The sequence below is a fragment of the Haliotis cracherodii genome, unplaced genomic scaffold (assembly GCF_022045235.1).
Source record: "Haliotis cracherodii isolate W230 unplaced genomic scaffold, xgHalCrac1.p SCAF_1, whole genome shotgun sequence".
NCBI classification, from domain to species: domain Eukaryota; kingdom Metazoa; phylum Mollusca; class Gastropoda; order Lepetellida; family Haliotidae; genus Haliotis; species Haliotis cracherodii.
In genome coordinates, this window is record NW_027266264.1 from 41,180,474 (window position 1) to 41,199,486 (window position 19,013).

Here is a 19,013-nt window from a genome sequence, read left to right on the forward strand (position 1 = left end):
GTTAGCTAACGTAGAAAAACTCGTACCAAATTTGATGGATAAGACAAAATATATAGTTCACTACAGAAATCTCCAGTTGTATCTATCGTTAAGTATGAAACTTAAGAAACTACACAGAGTTCTAAAGTTTGATCAAAGCCCTTGGATGGAGCCCTATATAAGGTTGAACACAGATTTAAGAAAGATAGCTACCAGCGATTTCGAAAAGAATCTATATAAGCTCATGAATAACTCGGTATTTGGTAAAACTATGGAGAATCTAAGGAAGCGTGTTGATGTTAAATTAGTCAGATCTAATGAGGAAGAAAGACTCAGGAAACTCATAGCCAGTCCGGCTTTTAACAGAAGCAAGATATTCGATAATGACTTAGCCGCGTTGCATATGCAAAAGAGTAATATAAAATTCAACAGACCGGTGTACGTCGGTATGAGTATTCTCGACTTGTCAAAACACTTAATGTATGACTTTTATTACAACGAACTTAAGAAGCAATACGGCGATAGATGCGAGGTGTTACATACCGACACAGATTCTTTGTTGATGGAAATACAAACTGAGAATGTCTATAAAGATATGGCAGAAAAAATCGATATGTACGACACGAGCGATTACCCAAAAGATAATCCACTGCACAGCGTAGTAAATAAAAAGGTGTTAGGTAAGATGAAGGATGAATGTGCTGGGACTCCTATGTAGGATTAAGACCTAAGATGTATTCTATAAAGAAGTCCGATAATGGAGAGATAAGAAAAGCTAAGGGTGTTAAGAAGTATGTGGTAAAAAAGCATATCAAACACGAACAGTATAAAGAATCATTATTCAACGGTAGAATGTTCAAACACGAGATGAACTCTTTAAGAAGTTACGATCATAGGATATATGGATTAAGAATGAACAAGAGATACAAAGAGATGGATTGACAATTATGGTGTAACTACCTATGCTTATGGTTATGGTGGTAGTACCGTACCGTCGGGAACTATGAACAACTCTTCTCGTACAAATGCCCTACCCGGTCCATCTTGAAGATATTAATGAATAGGCTCTCCTTCTTTCGTAACCAATCGACTAATGTTATACGTCTTAAGGGACCATATGGGATCGGTTGCGTGACGTAGGCCTCCCTCGAGTTCACTGGGCTGGTATAAATATCTTACCCTTACTCTATCCGGAAGTTTTCGTTCTTTGCCTCTCCTCGGTGCTGAAGATTCAGAAGTCACGGATTTCATTTTAATCGCATGGGATGGTTTCTTCCCTATTAATCTTATTACTTCATTATTCAGCGCTGATACAACAGCTGATAATCGTGTCACCCATTCGGTTGATCTCAATCGTTCCGATTTCATTTCGATCCCATACTGATAGCCAAACAAACGTTCCGCTAATGTCCGGTTAAATCTTTCGACGATAGCTTGACTGCGGTGGGCCTCTCTTTCACCACGGACGATTTCGACATTGTGCTTTGTTAACAGTTTAGTTACCGATCCCATAAACTCGCGACCGGGATCTACTTGAAATAGCTTAGACCATTTTAGTGGTCCGCGTTTATATATGCGGCTCAGTGCATTAGCTACTTCTGTTGAATCTTTCGAGGTTAATGGCTCTGCCTCTTTGTATCGACTAGCCACATCCATTACTGTTAAAGCGTAATTATACGTTTTGCGTTTTACCTTATCGTGGGGAAGAAACAAGAGGTCAGCCTGATGAACTTCATTCGTTGTAAAAATATCAAACTTCTTCCTCGGTATATAACGTGGAGCCAGTAAATATATTTGCCACAACGCTTGTTTCTTTAACCAATCCTTGGCCACATCTTTAGATACCTTAGCCACGGTGGCTAATTTTTTTATTGCTCCTATACCTTTCCAATATCCTCGTGGGCTATAGTAAATTTTATTCATTATTAATTAATATTGATGTTTCGTTTAATACAACTCATGACTATCGTTGAATCGCATAATCATTTTGGCATAAAAAATGCCATCTGTAGTAGCAGTATAGGTATATGAATCTGGCTCCAGTGGAAGTGGTCCAGAACCCCCATTACCTATACCACTACTCCTAATTCTGAATAATTACCAGGAGTCCTGGATTTAGAGCATGTGCCTTCAAGTGCAGAAGCTTCATCAGTGATAACACTTGGGAGATTAGGATTTTGTCGTTTTTCAGTCATGTTCATTTTCCACTCTGCTGAACTTGAGAAGTACGTCTGTTAGAGTTTGGTTGTGTTGTTCCAGGAGACTATTACTCCAAGTGCTGTACGTAGATGTAGTTTTGATCTGAATCTCACACTTCCTTGTTGTTGAACTCCTCTATTGTCGCTGTATAACTTCTTGGGGGCAGCATGGGCACTTAATAGGTCCATGGGGGTAGGATGTACACTTATCCAAATTTGAATAAATTTGTTTACAAACTGCCTTGATCATAATGATTGCTTTTTTTCTCATAATGCAACCAGCACTGAAGCATGTAAACTCAATGATAATGTGCGGGTACCACACACTATGTCCACGTTCATGCAGGTCAAAAGTTTCAGCCTTGATGTATTCTGTAGCCAACTAGGAAACCCAGTAGCAGACTTTGGACTTGGTCTTTTGTTTTTCAAACAAGTGTCACAATTTTCAAAGATTTGCTACAGCAAATTAAATGTCTCTTTGTTGTCTGTGCCCGCACTTTAAACAAGTTTTTTCAACCTTTCCAAAGAGGCATGTCCAGACTGTTTGTGTAGCTAAGTCAGTACCTTTGTTTATCCTTGCTCATTTTTTCAGCCTTGCCAAAAGTCACATCATTTTCCTCATTCAGGATATCAACACACTAATTTCCACTTGATGTGAATTGTAAAGTGACTTGTTCATCAAACATCCAAGCAGCGTCCTTGCTAAGATCTAGCACAGTGCCTGCTTTCTTTACTGAGGCTTTACTGAGCAGCAATGGAATATCAGCATTTACCACTGCTGTATCAATATTGCAAGCCATGGCAAGGACTAATTTGTGCACTAGCGCAATGTCCTGATGGAAGAGCACACATAAGCTCTGCTTCCCATGTCTCTTAGTCTTAATGTCACATTGAAATTACCTCAAAAGTGCAGCCTACCGTAATATATTCTGTTTGTGGTATTGACTTTTGTCTACCATGAGGATACCCCAGGCATCCCAGAACAACGATACCATAACCTTTCCAGCGGTAGTGACTCAAATCATTGCAAGAACTATCCACGATCAGCTTCCACCAGAGCGAGATTACCATGAGACCTGTTGTGCCTGGTGCATTTGATCAGATGTCAGAAGCTTTGGAACCCAACAAGCTGATACTTTCTTCATTGTCAAAGTTTCTGTTTTTCTGCTAATGCGATGTACTCTCTCCTTGAAAATGCCAACTCACCAAGCTGTACGACACTCAGTCATTCACCAGTCGGTTATGACCATATCATGGATTCTTAGGATCACTTCTCGCAGGCCTTCCGGGGTGGTGGGGCAACTTCAAGGCTCTCCTTGCCATGTTTAAACTCTGCTTCCCAACACTTTATTTTCGCATAGGAAGGGACATCCTTCCCTAGTGTTGTACTCAAATCTTTTATGATTGGGCTTTGGTGTTGAGCCCTTTTCCTGCAATTACTTGATTACTGAATGTTCCTCAAGTTTTCCATTTTCCAAAAGACATGGACCTTTGCTTATTGCACTGACTAGTCGCAGCAAAACAATTTGCTCTCTCTGTTGACTCAACTTTTTGTGGATACACTTCTATGACACCATGTAAAGTCAACAACAAAATGTTTCATCTTTATGCAATTTCTTCGATTTAAGCTCACCTTTGTAATTGCTCCATTTACTTTAGAATGTGGTGTTGCTGTTATTTTCAGAAAGAATAGTGTATGTGCAGGAACAGTTAGTACAAATGAGCATCATGATTCATCAATACAGAAATACAGTTTGAGCTTCAGTGCCTTTTGCTCTGTGTCTTGCCCTTAAATGTGCTCAAACAGTTTAGGTTCATGTTAATTGAGACATAAATTCAGTTATGCAAATTTGATCCATATATCTGGCTACTGTAATTTATCTGGTATTCATTCTGAATGACACTCAACTTGAGGTTTGTGTTTGTTTCAGGCAGTTCTAGAAAGTGAATGTTTAGAGGCACTGTGCTGGTGTCTTCTTGATGTGAGGACAAAGTCATCTGCACATGCAGACATCACAGCGGCGTTAGCTGTCCTGGCAGATGAAGGTATATATTCCCTACATTCTTTAAGTGAGCTCCCCTCCAACAAAATATTATAGGTTGTGTCAAATTGTCCACTTTTAAGTAAGCTCATGTCATGGCCTATTTACCCACTATCTTTGTCTATGTCAACAGCGCCAGCTGCATCTTCACATACTTCTTATACCAATTAATGATTACACCTGATCAAGATGTTCAAATCTGATTGAAAACATATCTATCGCCATTACTCAGGAATTTTTGCTCAAAATGTAATGAAACTTGGTACATGTGCAGCTAGTAGTGGTGCTAATCATATCATATACAATGTATTATGGGAATTATCTAACCTTTGAAAGACGACCTCTCCAATTTGAACCTTCAAATCATTACCTAAAGGAAATACTTTGGGGAATGTCTGACCCAACAATGTATAAAGGAAATAGCTGACAGACATATATCCCACATGCTTGCGATGCTTTGAATCTAAGCTACACCAACTGAGACTGCTCATCTGATCTTGAAGACATTAAACTGCTTATCCAAGCTCAAAGACACATTTTCACATCATCAGAAATAGCATATCAACCAATACGTACACAAGTTAATCTTAGCAGCTGGACTGAACATATAAATGTTCATTATATCCATCTGGATTTTTGGACTTATGTTTACAGTCTATTTTATTATAGTTTTGTCACATTTTCATTCAGAAATGTGTTTACATTAATTTTGGTGAAATTGTGTGTGAAGCAGTATTCTAAACACCTGCAGCTTCCATTTACCTTACTTCCATGGGGACCACTTTACCCCACACCGTTACTGCATTAACTCACTTATTCACAGCATTCACGGTCAGATTACTGCTATAAGCCCATTGAAACAAACTTTGGATGTCAGAGTATTGATACATATATCATAATTGCCATACTTTGACGGGTTAAAAGTCATATTTGTTGTAGTTTGACTATTATGTAACATTTTGTTTTTTGTGATGAAAATGGCTACACAAGACTTGACGGTGACCTGTCAAACTGTTCCATATTTAAAATGTATCCTCAAAATAACAAAATGCTGCGTTTAATTTTATTTCTATTAATTTAAATTCATGTACAGAGAAAGCAGTACTGAGATAACATCATATTAGGAAATATTATTTGTGGCATAATAACAGTTTCAAATACTATTTGTTCTTATCATTGCACAAAACTTCTTCTATTATTTGTTATGTTTTTGACTGAATCACTGTTAGATTGAGACACAACATGTGTACACAGCTGATTGCTATTTCTGGCTTAGTTAACGATCCAACTGCCCACAGTAATTTTAATCTTTGCATATAAAACAATGCTTAGCATTACAGGAAATACAAATAAATGTTTATAAAAATTCATGTCTATTAATGCTTACTATTTAATCGCAATTTTCATTGACAAAGTTTATCTTTTGTTCATTCACCTGAGGCGATATGACATAGTTTTTGACTGGCCACAATACAATAAATAGTAATTATACTCAAGTGAGCACTATGCACAAGAAAATACGATATTACTGACCTACATTCCATATTAAGAATAACGCGGATGTTTGATAACGTAGATGGTCACCCATGGACCCTGAAACCCATGTTATGGCAAGGGATGACTGTATTATCTTATTAAATCTCAGCAAACGTCCAACTGCAATCCAAAAATTCAAGAGGAGTTTTCTGCCAACTGCTCATTTTCTCCTTCAGACACAGCAGTCTCCCCTCAGACTTCTGGGTGGGGAGGCAGCACCAAAGTCTATCTGTGTCAGCTTAGCACCTTCTGACTTCTCAATCCCTTATACCAGCTCCACAAATCTAAAGAGGTTGGGGTGCTTCGTGTTAGCAGATTCTTACAAAAGTTTGCACATGGTTATTTTTTAATTTCGACAATGAAAACGTGTGACGAGATTGACGAGATTGATAAACATTGCAGTAGTAGGAGTACATACTGTGGCGTGACATGAATCAGGTGATTGTTTAACTTATGCACATAACTTGACAAACCCACAAAGTCAGTAGCCAATCAACGGAGAGTAGGATCAAAACAAAGTGCACAGGACCTGTCAATCAAGGCAAGAGGCGTGAAGAACTGCAACAGTCAGTCTGTAACGAACCAGAACAAGTAAGTCTGGAAGAAGGTGGCTGTTTCAAATGACATGGTCAGTTACCGCCAGATTCAGACATTAGTTCCCTGAGAATGGGAAGACACAGTTGGAAAAATGTGGGTTAGAAATGAACCCTTAAAACATGATGTTTGTAGAGCCCAGGCGAGCAGACAAAAAACCTGCGAGCCTGCACGTTTGTGGTTTCATTCTTTATCGGCCTTCAGTCACAAAGGGTAGTTTGCACAATGAAAATGTATGAATTTCGCTACATGTCCTGTGCATGACAATTCACTCGAGCAGAGAGGGAATTCCCTTGACTGTTATATTGGGACTCCCCAATATTCCGTAGAAACAAAAGTAGTTCGCCTTGGTGGGCGTGGCTTAATATTTTAATTCATTCGGAAGTGAATGCAATAACACGTGAGCAGTTCAGCTAATCAGAATGCAGGAATTACAATGAACACAACAAAAATTTAATTATTTCCTATTGTATACTACATGTAGGATTATACTCATGTTATGGAGAAGTTAATCGTTTTATTACATTCTTATTCTTTGATGCATTCATGCGTTATCATTTAAAAGACTGCTCCAAAGATTTGTTTATGGAACTCAAGCAACCGAGCACAGATCAAACACAACTTATAAACTCAATCATAATCTGGTTCATTTGTATCACATGACAAATAGGAATATCTTACTCTGCTCACAGTAAGGACATGCTCATTAATTGAGTAGGTAAGATTAGGCAGTGATACTGGTGACATTTCACTGACCTGTCCGGTGGAACAAACATCTTGCCTGCCTTGGTTTCGAACAATGCTCCAATGAACTGGAGCCATTGTGAGGGGATCACTTCCATTTCCATGGCACTGACGAGCCAGCCTGGTTAGTGAGCTGCAGATGATGGTCTAAGACCCATGGGGCAGCATTAGCTGGGCGGAGGTACTACAGTCATCATGACTGATCCAAGCAGACAATGCATCAGATGTGTGTTACATAAACAAGATACTGCCACTCCAATACTCACTTGCATGGGATCATGATGCTCTAGATATCACTTGTACAGAACTTCTTCCTTAGGTGCTTCACAAGATCTCTGACACCAAGAGACTCCAGCTGGTTTTGGTCGCACCCATCTGGCCAGTGAGCTAGATCACCACTTTCAAAAACATCGCTGATCGAAGCACCATCTTCTACCTTTTCAAGAAGATCTACTGCTTCAGATCCACTTAAACCAGCTACATTCGTCACCAGAGACAATCCATGTCTGTGTTTGGCGCATCTTCAGAAATCCTTGATTGCCAAAGGATATTCTTGGAGTGTGGCTCTGTCAATTACGGAAACACATCATACTGCTCTCTTTGATCATAAATGGAAAGCAGTAGTACAGATGATTGTTGTTGTTGTTGTTGGTTTGTTGTTTAACGCCGCACTCGGCAATATTCCAGCTATATGACGGCGGTCTGTAAATAATCGAGTCTCGACCAGACAATCCAGTGATTGATATTATGAACATCGATCCACGCAATTGGGATCGATGACATGCATCAACCAAGTCAGCGAGCCTGACCACCCAATCCTGTTAGTCCCCTTTTATGACAAGTATAGTCACCTTTTACGGCAAGCATGGGTTGCTGAAGACCTATGCTACCCCCGGAATCTTCACGGGTCTGTGATGATCGGGCTACTGGACCACGCCATGCTTCTATGGGGGTCCTAAGTTTATGTGAATTATGTGATGACAATCATTAATTTGTCATGTATGGTGTCAATATGTATCAACATGCCATTCTTTATCGTGGAAACTATTTATTCTTAATCTCCCTTTTATCTTCTTTGGTTTTGGCACGGAATGCTTGTTGTCTCCCCAGTTCTATGAACTTTTTTTCCTCATCTTCACTAATGCCACTAGTTTTACGAGAATTGGATCGAATCTCCTGCTTCATTGTGTTGTATTTTGTGAGTTCTGACAACACTAAACGAAATTCTTCCTCAGATAGCTAGTGCTCTTGAGATATGGTCTTCAATGGTATTTATCTTTGCTTCAACTAACACACGAATACTGTCATGTTTTAATGCTTTCTTTTGCAACTGACAAGAAATAAATTTAAGAGCTATTCCTGCCACTGCAGAGACTCCCACCACTACTTCCATACCGAGTATGATAGACGCAGAGATTATAGTTGATAATAAACCAACACCAGCTGCACCATGCTAGCTACTGTAATTGCTGCGTGAACTCTGTCAAGAGCATTCACAGCTCTGTGATACTTTTTATATAATCCAATTCTAGAATCACACTCCTTCTCTATTTCATGTTTTATTTCACTTATTTGATGTAATCGAAATCCATCAACAGTATCCATCTTTTCAGATGCATCACCGAGCACAGCATATAAACCCATAACAAATAATATAATACAAGAGTCTTCAACTGATAGTCTGTCAATGTCTTCAGACTACACATTGACCTTATTAGATGTATCTTAGAGGGCATAAATATCTTAGTCAGCCAAATGCTCCCAGCTATAACTTGGACCCCTTCAAGGATTGAAAAGTCTGCTCTTCCTGTACTGTAATATTGACGTTCATGTTTTTTAAGCCAATTAAGACTTAATCCTGGTAATACATCAAGGGCCTGTTCTGGTTCTGTTCAAGTTATTTAATACATCATTGAATTCAGTAATTTAAACTGATTATCTTTTACTGCTGGGCGACTCAATAACATATGGCCTGGTTTCTCTGATAGGGAAGCAGCGAACACACTCTTTTGTTTTGAAGGAATATAAGTCCCAAGTAAAATCCCACTATTCATTATCTTAGTTAAATGATGTACCTTACCAGTCGTCATCACATCACATCGGTTTTTGTTTCGAGCATAGTCCATTTATCATGAGTGTGGACAATATTTATATACATCATTTAAATCTCTAGATTAGGTGCTGTGATATTAGGACCGCCACCGTGGTCTGGTGGTAGAGCGTCCACCTAGTGAGCGGAATTCTGGGGTTTGATCCTTGGCCGTATCATACCAAATGACGTTAAAACATGGTACTTGTTGTTACCCTGTCTGGCACTCAGCATAAAGGGGCTAAAACAAGGACTGGTCGGCTTTGAGTCAGTATACTGTGTCTGAGTGAGGTATTCATGTTAAACTGCAGCATGGTATCTCAGTGGGCTAGTACCATAAATCGGCATCTGTCCGGACTGGTACAAGCAGCCACACACACACACACACACACACACACACACACACACACACACACACACACACATATACATGTGCATGCATGTCGCTATGTAAGTACAATAATCTTCGACACGATGTTAAACCCAATTTCTGGTTTATCAAATCCTTCTGTGTCGCCAAGATCAGAAAGTGCAATTGAATTACATTGTCTAAGGTGATACGTTCCAGGGCCTGCAGAATCATCCATTATTTATGATATTGAGTGACGCACTCAGGTATCCTGTATATACAGGTTGATGTCTCATATCTAATACAGTAACTTTGAGCTCTGTAATAAACTTCATTTCACTCATTTAGTGTGATACTAGCTCCAAAAGGCTTTAAAATTTCAGTGCACACACTATAATATCTATCAGATAATTTGTTTAGTAATATCTTATTATTACCTTCCGCAGTACTTATATTGGTCCACTGTGGGTGATATGTTATATCATAGAGAGCAACTTCAAGCTGCTTCACTGAGTTATCAATCGCATTAAGAAGTTGCATAGACTGGCCATTTGTTATTCCCGGGAGTGTAACATACATATTAAATATAGAAAAGAAACTATATTATAACTTAAATCATCTTCCCGAGGCATGTGAGTTAACTGACTATAAAACTCCAGTTTCCACCCTTGCCGAACTATGCTGGAGTTAGATTTTGGCTGGACTAACGAGTCTATGCATAGTCCAATCAAAATCGCGCATCGAAATCAAAATCTGGTTTGTAGAGTGTCATGCAGATTTCGGTCAACTGCAGGATTTGCAAAGCATGTGCACCGCTAACTCGTTGTCAACAGACATTTTCTAAATCTTTTCATGTTTTTAATCAAGGTGCTCACGTGATTTGATGCACTTCTCGATGTAAGACTCGTTTTATCACAATATAGATCTTGATTATTGATCAGATCGTTTTGACTGGGCGCCACTGTTTTGTTTAAAACAAATGCAAGTGATACAAGAGATTGAATCTGATTGGTCAATAGGAGAGGCATAGAAAGGACATAACTCGTAATAGCCAAGATACCACAATCAGAATTTTGTTAGGCTGCTTGATAAATTTCAAATGCATCACGTAAATCCATGTTTTACAAGCAAACATTACTTAAACTGACTACTCTTTCAATTTGGCTGTCTCATCCTATTTTTAGTCGTACACAGGCATTACATGTTGTCGGGTTAGGGAGAGCAAACACATGTTAATTGTACCGACAACCATGGTGGGAAGCAGTATCAGTCTGCATATTCATGTGTTGATTCAAACTGTAAGTCATGTTAATGCTGGTTTTCTTGTTTAAGGAACTTTGTGTTACTTTGTGCTGTCCACTGGTGACATAGACGAAGACAGCTATTGTTCACATTGTTACCCCACTTTAAATACAGATATAGCAGATGAATTGGAAAATGAATTGGAATGGAATGAAATAGCACAAGTTTTAAAATCTATGAAAAATAATAAGACTCTTGGTCCAGATTGATAGAATTTTTCATTTTTTCTGGAAAGACATGAAAATATGAATATAGAGATACATCAATGAAACTTTCGAAACTAATTCTATGATGATAACCATGAACAGAGGAGTTATTGACATGTATCCACAAGCCTAACAGAAAACAAATGCCTGCTGAAAAACTGGAAACCCATATAGTTATTAAATGCTTTGTACAAGATAATAAGTGCTTGCATAACAAATAGAATTAAACAAACCATCAATGTCCTAATTCATGATAATCAGACCGGATATATTCCTGGTAGATGCAGTGTTAGTGTTTGTTTGTTTGTTATTTAATGAGCCAACCGTCCAGTCAGCCAGTCAGTCGGACAGCCAGCTGTCCGACCAACTGATCAGCCATACAGCCATCTGGCCTACCAAGCGTCAGACTAGCCAGGTATAAGCTTACAAGCTTTTCCCTACCATGAAAGACACTGTACAGTCGCCGCATGGACTCCACGGCAACCCAACCGACCAGCCAGCCAACCAAGTTGAGGATTACCGTACGGCTTCTGTTATACATGTGCAGCCATCACAAGCCACACAGACCTTAATCATACCAGAATCCAATCCTGTACACCAGCGGATGATGAACTGCACGGGGAACACATGGAGTATACGGACTGTTATGAATATCCACCACCACTCCACCCCACCCCCCACCCTCCCAAGTTTTATGAAGAGATTAATCAGGCTGTCGACAGAGGGATATACTTTTATGGAACTCATCGAGAGGAGTTATATCACCTCATGCCTGTACTCCAACCTCCTATGACATAAAATTCACCACCTAAGATGCCGGAATATGGGGGATGTAATGCTCCTACATCATCTCAACACATCCGCCAGACATTTGCCTTTGCCAAGTTATGCAGGCACACCACTGGGGGTTTGTCAATCACAGGAGCTTGAACGTAGTCAACTCAGCATACAGGGTTAAAGTTTACTGTGCAGGAGGAATTACATGTTATGTGTCAAGATTTCTGACTGTAAACATCTTCGACCATAATCAGCTCAACTGACCTAATGGGATTTGTGGAGTATATTTGTACAGACTGGCTTGCATGATCGCTTATGCATAACATTGCGACCACTCGACCAGACGCCTGTCGCTGTACATCAATGTGGCCGGTTCACAAACTACAGTGGACATCTGATGCCTGCACGCCCAATGAACACTGACACCATGCCCTATCATCCCCGGATATAACAACGGGAACGCCTAAGGGATGGAAACGATTTGTATGGTACGATCTTTCAGAACCTTCTTATATCCAGCCTGTTCTTACGTGATACATTGTAGAATTCTTCCCACAACCACTCCTCGATACAGAATGGGTGTGTCTACCAGGGTTTTGGCATTGGTTTGCTGACAACACAGTTTTCCACATTTCGTCATGTCCCGACACAGGCGGAGACTCGACTGAAATGGACAAGCTGACTTTATCAGTTGCAATGGAGAGATGATCCTTCATATCAACTGCAAGGAAATGAAGACCATCTATTACGCCATCCTGTCATGGAAAATACGTCTCTCCAAATCATCCATCCTCATAGCCACAGACAACACCATGGAGTAGTGGCTTACATCCAGAAACAAGGGGGAACCAGATTTAGTTCTCTGATGATGGAGACTACATGATTTTTTGCCTTGGCAGACTCCATCATATATTACACCATCCTGGAATGGAAAACACAACTTCATCTATCATCAGTTCTCATAGCCAACACCACACCACAGATCCAACTCCCTGATGACAGAGACTACACGATTGTTTGCCTTGGCAGACTCCCCCAACTGCTGGATGAAAGGGAGATATATTCCCGGGAAAATGAACATCCTTGCCGACAGCAAGATCTTATTTGCCATGTGCCAGAATTAAGTCTACTAATGGAAGAACCTCTATAGTGATCCGGCGAGGATCTGACACCAGCAGCATCAGAGGGTGAATACACCCTTGAGTATCCTGTCTATAAGGTGGAGGATGGATTAGGAGCACCTTGAGCATCAACTGCCTCCAGTGACCTTAAGTGACATCATCACTGGAAGTGAGATCATAACCGGCATTGACGCCAGCACTGGAAATAGCAGTACAAGGTCCATCTAATCAGGAAATGACATCTTTTGGTAGAAAAAGGCCTTAAAAGACGTCATTATCCAATAAAAACCCAGAAGTGACGTCACAACTGGAAGTGACGTCAGCACCGGTATTAGTGTCACAAATCCAAATTTAACAAAGAATGATGTCATTTGGTAGAAATAGACCAGAAATGACATCATTATTACTCTCAAGATCAGCAAATATAACGGTAGTTCTAGTGAAGGTATCACATATTTTACTGATTCTTGATGCATTCTGATTTTCAAGTCATCAGGAGAAATTTCAGAGGAAATTATCTCAAGTCAGGATTAGAATCAGTGAATAAATAGTTTCCAGAAGAGGGTTACTGTCAATTTCACAGGGATTTACTAGAGGCAAATCCCTCCGGGTCCCTCTGGTATATTCTGGCAAAAATGTAATAGAGGTAGAGGATTCGCAAGAATTATCGAACAATAGTTATCATTATTAATAATTCTGAGAATACTACCTCTGTTACATCAGAAGTACTCCCACCCACCTCCCCAATGCATCCACCTATCATGGAACTGTTCTGGGTGAACAATACCTTCCAAATGACGTGCTGGTTTTCTTGGGGAATTAGTCAGCAAAGAGCCAGAGTCACAGGAGACTAATCACAATTTTATTTACAAGAACAATTAACAATTTACAATATACTTAAATAATAACTGAGGGTGCCACAGAGAGTCGGTACACACTCTGGGCTGTGGGAGAGAGGTCTGCTTGGTAAGAGAGTCAAACCCCTTCTCTGCTTAAAACCTGCCTACAGTATGTATTTAACAAAAAATTGAACAATAAAAAGGACTGGCACTTATCTTGTTGATATATTTACTGGATGCTTTGAAAGAGATTAGGGTGTCACTATAGATGAGCTTGTGTGGGGGCTAATCCTTAATGCCCTATAGACGAGCTTGTATGGGGGCTAATCCTTAATGAGTCTTAATTGAAGTAATGTTATTCTAATATACCCCGGTAGGTGATGACAGATATACTTAAATAAATATCCTTTGTCTGGGAGATATGATCTTGATACCTTAGGCTAGCATTTATCTAAAAGCTTCAAATCAATTAAACTAAACTTAAATGGCCTGGCCGGGCCCGTGTGCGAAATACACATCAGTCGGAAAGCGCACGTTAAATCTCCAAAGTAAGTAAGTAAGTAATTAAACTATGTAGACGTAACCCTTGTCTTATTGAATAGTATGTCTAGCAGATGCGCTCCTTAGGCTTGCAACCATCTAAAAAGCTATAACTGAAACTACTGATATTTTATATATATGCATTTTACCTAATGATAATTATTACTTGCTAAACTATAATTATATGAAATGATGTATAAATATTACACCATGATAACTCATAAAAGCACTTGATGTAGATCTTATTATTATAAGATAACTTAGTATAAATGTTAACTATGATACACCTCTAGTGGTTAGATGTGGGAAAGAAGTGAGGTTCCTGTCATTACTCACGTCAAAGCTTGGGTTGATATAGTGCTATATTGTGTATGTAACTAATTGTGTGATTGACAGTAAAGAGGACGTCTGTTGAAAATCTGAAAATTTTAGTTAGTGTGACTTAAGCCAAAATACAGCATTTATGGAAAAGATGTAATAGAGATAGTATTCTTAGGATTATGACAATGATAACTATTGTTCGATTTTACAATATGTCTGAACTAAAGATAAATATCGATAAAACTAAGGCAATATGGATAGGATCAATGGCAGGAAGTCAACAAAATCCCAATTGAGACTTATATTTAGACTGGAATATGGAGACTTTGAAGTATTAGGAATTACACTAAATCCCCATTTAACAGATCTTTGGGTGATAAACAAAAGAAAACAATTGAGACAATGAAAAAAATTCTTTCAAATTGGGGAATGTGAAACCTTACTTTTAAAGGGGCACTGATCTAAAGCAATTCCTCGGGATCGTTGTTGCCTTTGTTATTGTTTTTTCCCCGTAAGTACCCGGATGATACGCAACGCAACTGAGCGTGACCAGAGACGGGCTACCGTCTGCAAGGACAGCTAAATAAACTTGGAGGCAATATTTGTTTTAAACATTTTTGATCACTGATTGGTTAACCGTGATCTATAAAGATTTCGAAAAAGGATGCATGTTAATTAATTTCTTCAGCTTAAACAAACAGACAAAAGAACGGCGGAGCTCATCGGAAGTCGTCATTTGGAAATACCCCAGATGGTTATATTTTAATAATAAAAGAAAGTATACATGCAGTGAAAGCATTTTCGGATTTCGGATTGCGTCGATAATACGATTACTACTCCCTTGTTGTCATCCACGTTTTCTGGTATAACCCTACACTTGTGTATTTGTCGTCATTCACTTCATGCTCAGTTAATGAATTTATTACAGGTACAATTAGTGGTAGCACCACTTAGATTACCTGACAAAGGTTCCCATTGGGAAATTATTGTGTCTGGGGTAATTATTCAATCTAAATCCAGGTTTGAAGTGAGGTGAAATGTGTGTTATGTAATATGCACGTGGCAGCCAAGCAAGTTGATTTACTTTTTTGTGAATCAACGGATCATTCCTTGTCATCAAAGGATTAACAGAAAATACTTTGATTGATTAATCACTGTTATCTTGTACAGTATATATGTCAAAAGTGAGTGTTTACATGTCTAGGTTTACTAAAACAAAGGGCATACACTCATATCATGGCGTGAAGTGCCGATGTAAAAACAACAATTGCTCATTGTTATCTAACTCAATGGATTTTTTTAGGAACCGTGGACGTTATGAAAATAGTTGTCACGTGGGCTTTCTCAGCCAACCTTTGAGACTTGACACCTATGTGAAACACCTGAAACAATCTAAGTGATCAGTTGAGAAACAAACACGGGTTATAATGTCCCGAAACGATATATATATTTTAAAATATTTGATTGTTACAGAGACACGTGACATCGAATACGTTTCTTTCTACAGCTGCAGATGTTTGTGATATTGTTCCTTTGTGTGAATATTCACGGATACATTCATCGAACAAGGAAGCTGCCTAAAATTACACACATAAATTTGGTAGGTTATAATTATGATATTTGCCTTTTGTTTTCCTTCATTTGCTGTAGCATTGAACAGATTTTATTCTTGTTCCTGTACGTCTTGGTTGGGAAATTCTTCGATGCGCGATAGACGTTTTCACAAGTCTTTTTTTTTAACAAAACTTCGTCACCATTACCAATGCTGCCCACAGAGATACCTACATTTCCTTATTATTTCCAAAACTGTATTTCATTTTATTGATCAATGTGACCATACGCCGTTATACTATCATTAAAAGTGACAAATGCGCCCACGAATTGCGCAGCACAGGTCGCGAACTAGTCTAGATTTTTACTGTATCATCTGGGTACCCACGGGGAAAAAACAATAACAAAGGCAACAACCAGTCCCGGGGAATCGCTTTAGATCAGTGCCCCTTTGATTGGCAAAATTACTGTAATTAAAACATTGGCATTAGCAACACTAGTTCATATACTAATATATCTCCCAAACCCTCCAAAAGAATTTACAAAAGAGATAAACGATGTATTTTTTAAGTTTATATGAAATGTTAAGAAGGATAAGATTAAAAGAATCAATCTAACTCGGAAATACGAAGAGGGTGGACTTAGAATATTAAATATTAGAACTTTCATTGACTCCTTAAAGATAACTGCTCTTAAATGACACCTTTAAAAAAAACACCATATTACCTTTGCGGCTTCCAACTGGGTGCTAATATTAGGAAAAAGTTTTAGGTTGAAAATCCTTTTTATCCCCCGCCGGGCCAGAAATGGCCGAAGGGGAATTATGTTGTAGCGCAGTGCGTCCGTCCATTCGTCTGTCCGTCCCACAGAGGGTACTAAGCTTTTCAAATCAACTCCTCCTACAGTTTCCAGAGAATATCCCTGATACTCTACACACATGATGTTGACACGTTGATGATACGCATATAGCAGTCCCGTTTTGTTTCAACTAATTGTGACAGAGTTATTGCCCCTGTTTTACGGAGTTTCATTTGCCTAATTGTGAGAGAGGGTACTAAGCTTGTGAAATCAACTCCTCCTACAGTTTCCAGAGAATATCCCTGACACTCTACACACAAGATGTTGACATGTTGATGATACGCATATCGCAGTCCAGTTTCATTTCGACTAATTTAGACAGAGTTACTGCCCCTGTTTTACGGAGCTTCATTTGACTTGTTAAAAAAATTCATGCGGGGGATGTTGTGCTCTCAGAGCCCTCTTGTTTGAAAGACGCTCGCTTTGGATGCTTGGTCAAAATACATTAAGAATTTCATCTTAAACGATGAAAACATAAATAAAATCCTTATGCAACCACTGTGGCTGAATCATCAATTCAAATACCCAGATTTTATAATCAATAACTGGTATCAGAAGGGAATATATTATGTTAAAGATATATGCAACGCATAAGGACTTAAACCTTTTACCAAACTTAAAAATATGTATGATATAAAGGGTACTATACTTGATTACTAACAATTGACCCTAAATATACCCATATCATGGAGAGATACAATTTGCAGAACTAGTGTTATCAAACATTTATCACTTAACATAAGCAATCGCTGCCATGACTTACTTATTTCGGGTAAAGGTTCTAGACGTTCTATAATAATATTATTAGTTCTGTAAATCAACCAGCAGTGTGCAAAAAATGAGAATCGGAGCTTAATAATTACATAAATTGGAGAGAAATATTTTTGCAATATAGAAAAAGTATATAGGGTACCAAATTAATAAATTTTCAATTCAAATTCTTTCACAGAATTATTTACACTAAAAGAGCATTGTTGAAAATGAAACTCGTCGACAACAATACCTGCTCATTCTGTGGAATAACAAAAGAAAATATATACCATGTTTATCTAGAATGCACAATTGTCAACAATGTTTGGGAAGATCTTCAATTTACTAACAAAGAAATCTTTTTGGGAGGGCTTAATAACAACTTTCTAAATCAGAATGTAATAGAAGCAAAAAGACACATTCATATTATGAGTATAAAAGGGTTAAAATTATGGAAGATATTAATCACATTGAAGAGTTTATTGCCAGAAGAAACAATACAATACATCGCTATCAACATATCAATGAAAAAACAGCACTTACAGTAAGTGGAGCCACAGGGTTTTTTCTCATGATTTGGTTAAGTAGTCATTAGCGGCTACATACAACAGACCAGCAATTGCTACAATCACTGCCCACAAGTTTTGACTAAGCCAAGTGGTGTTCTTAGCTAATAAATTCAAGAGCCAGGATACAATACTCCCTGTTATACCAGTAAGTGCAGACGCGGCTTTCCCAGTGAGCTTTTCTAGAGCTTCTCCTTATGCCTTTAAATGCTTTTTTATCCACTCTTTTCCACCATCCTTATCACTATGTGGTGTAGGTGTACCACCACCTGTACCAAGGCCTCCAGTTTAACGCTAGAGTCAAAGTTGATATAATCAATCCCAATGTGGTTAAAATACTGGTAATGGTTATCCCTGTTCTCAGAACAATGTTTTAATTCTTTCGGCCAGTGTAGTATCATTATTGAATTCAACTGATTTGTGAATGAAGTGCATCTCTCTTAGTGAAAGCTGCTTCCAAGCTGCTTGTGAGTTGTCTTAGTCTATAAGACCTAATTCATTACAAATTAGGCTGATACAACCACAACACCCAGCTATTGTTGACAATGCTAGGGGTTTCAAAATAGATCAGTATCTGGAGAGCCACGAAGCCGCAGTTTTCCTTTACTATCTATTGTTAACTTGGAATAGTCACGACCAATGGAGTAACAT

At 38.6% G+C, this 19,013-nt stretch overlaps 1 protein-coding gene across 3 annotated transcripts in view; it reads left to right on the forward strand.

The window, feature by feature from the left end:
- The window catches only part of LOC139477956 (uncharacterized), a 405,897-nt gene that overhangs the window by 299,604 nt on the left and 87,280 nt on the right, over positions 1 to 19,013 (forward strand). For all 3 annotated transcript variants that reach the window (XM_071260404.1, XM_071260406.1, XM_071260405.1), the window contains one exon: positions 4,109 to 4,223. In XM_071260404.1, coding sequence (XP_071116505.1) covers positions 4,109 to 4,223 — 115 coding nt within the window. The remainder of the gene's footprint in view (positions 1 to 4,108; positions 4,224 to 19,013) is intronic.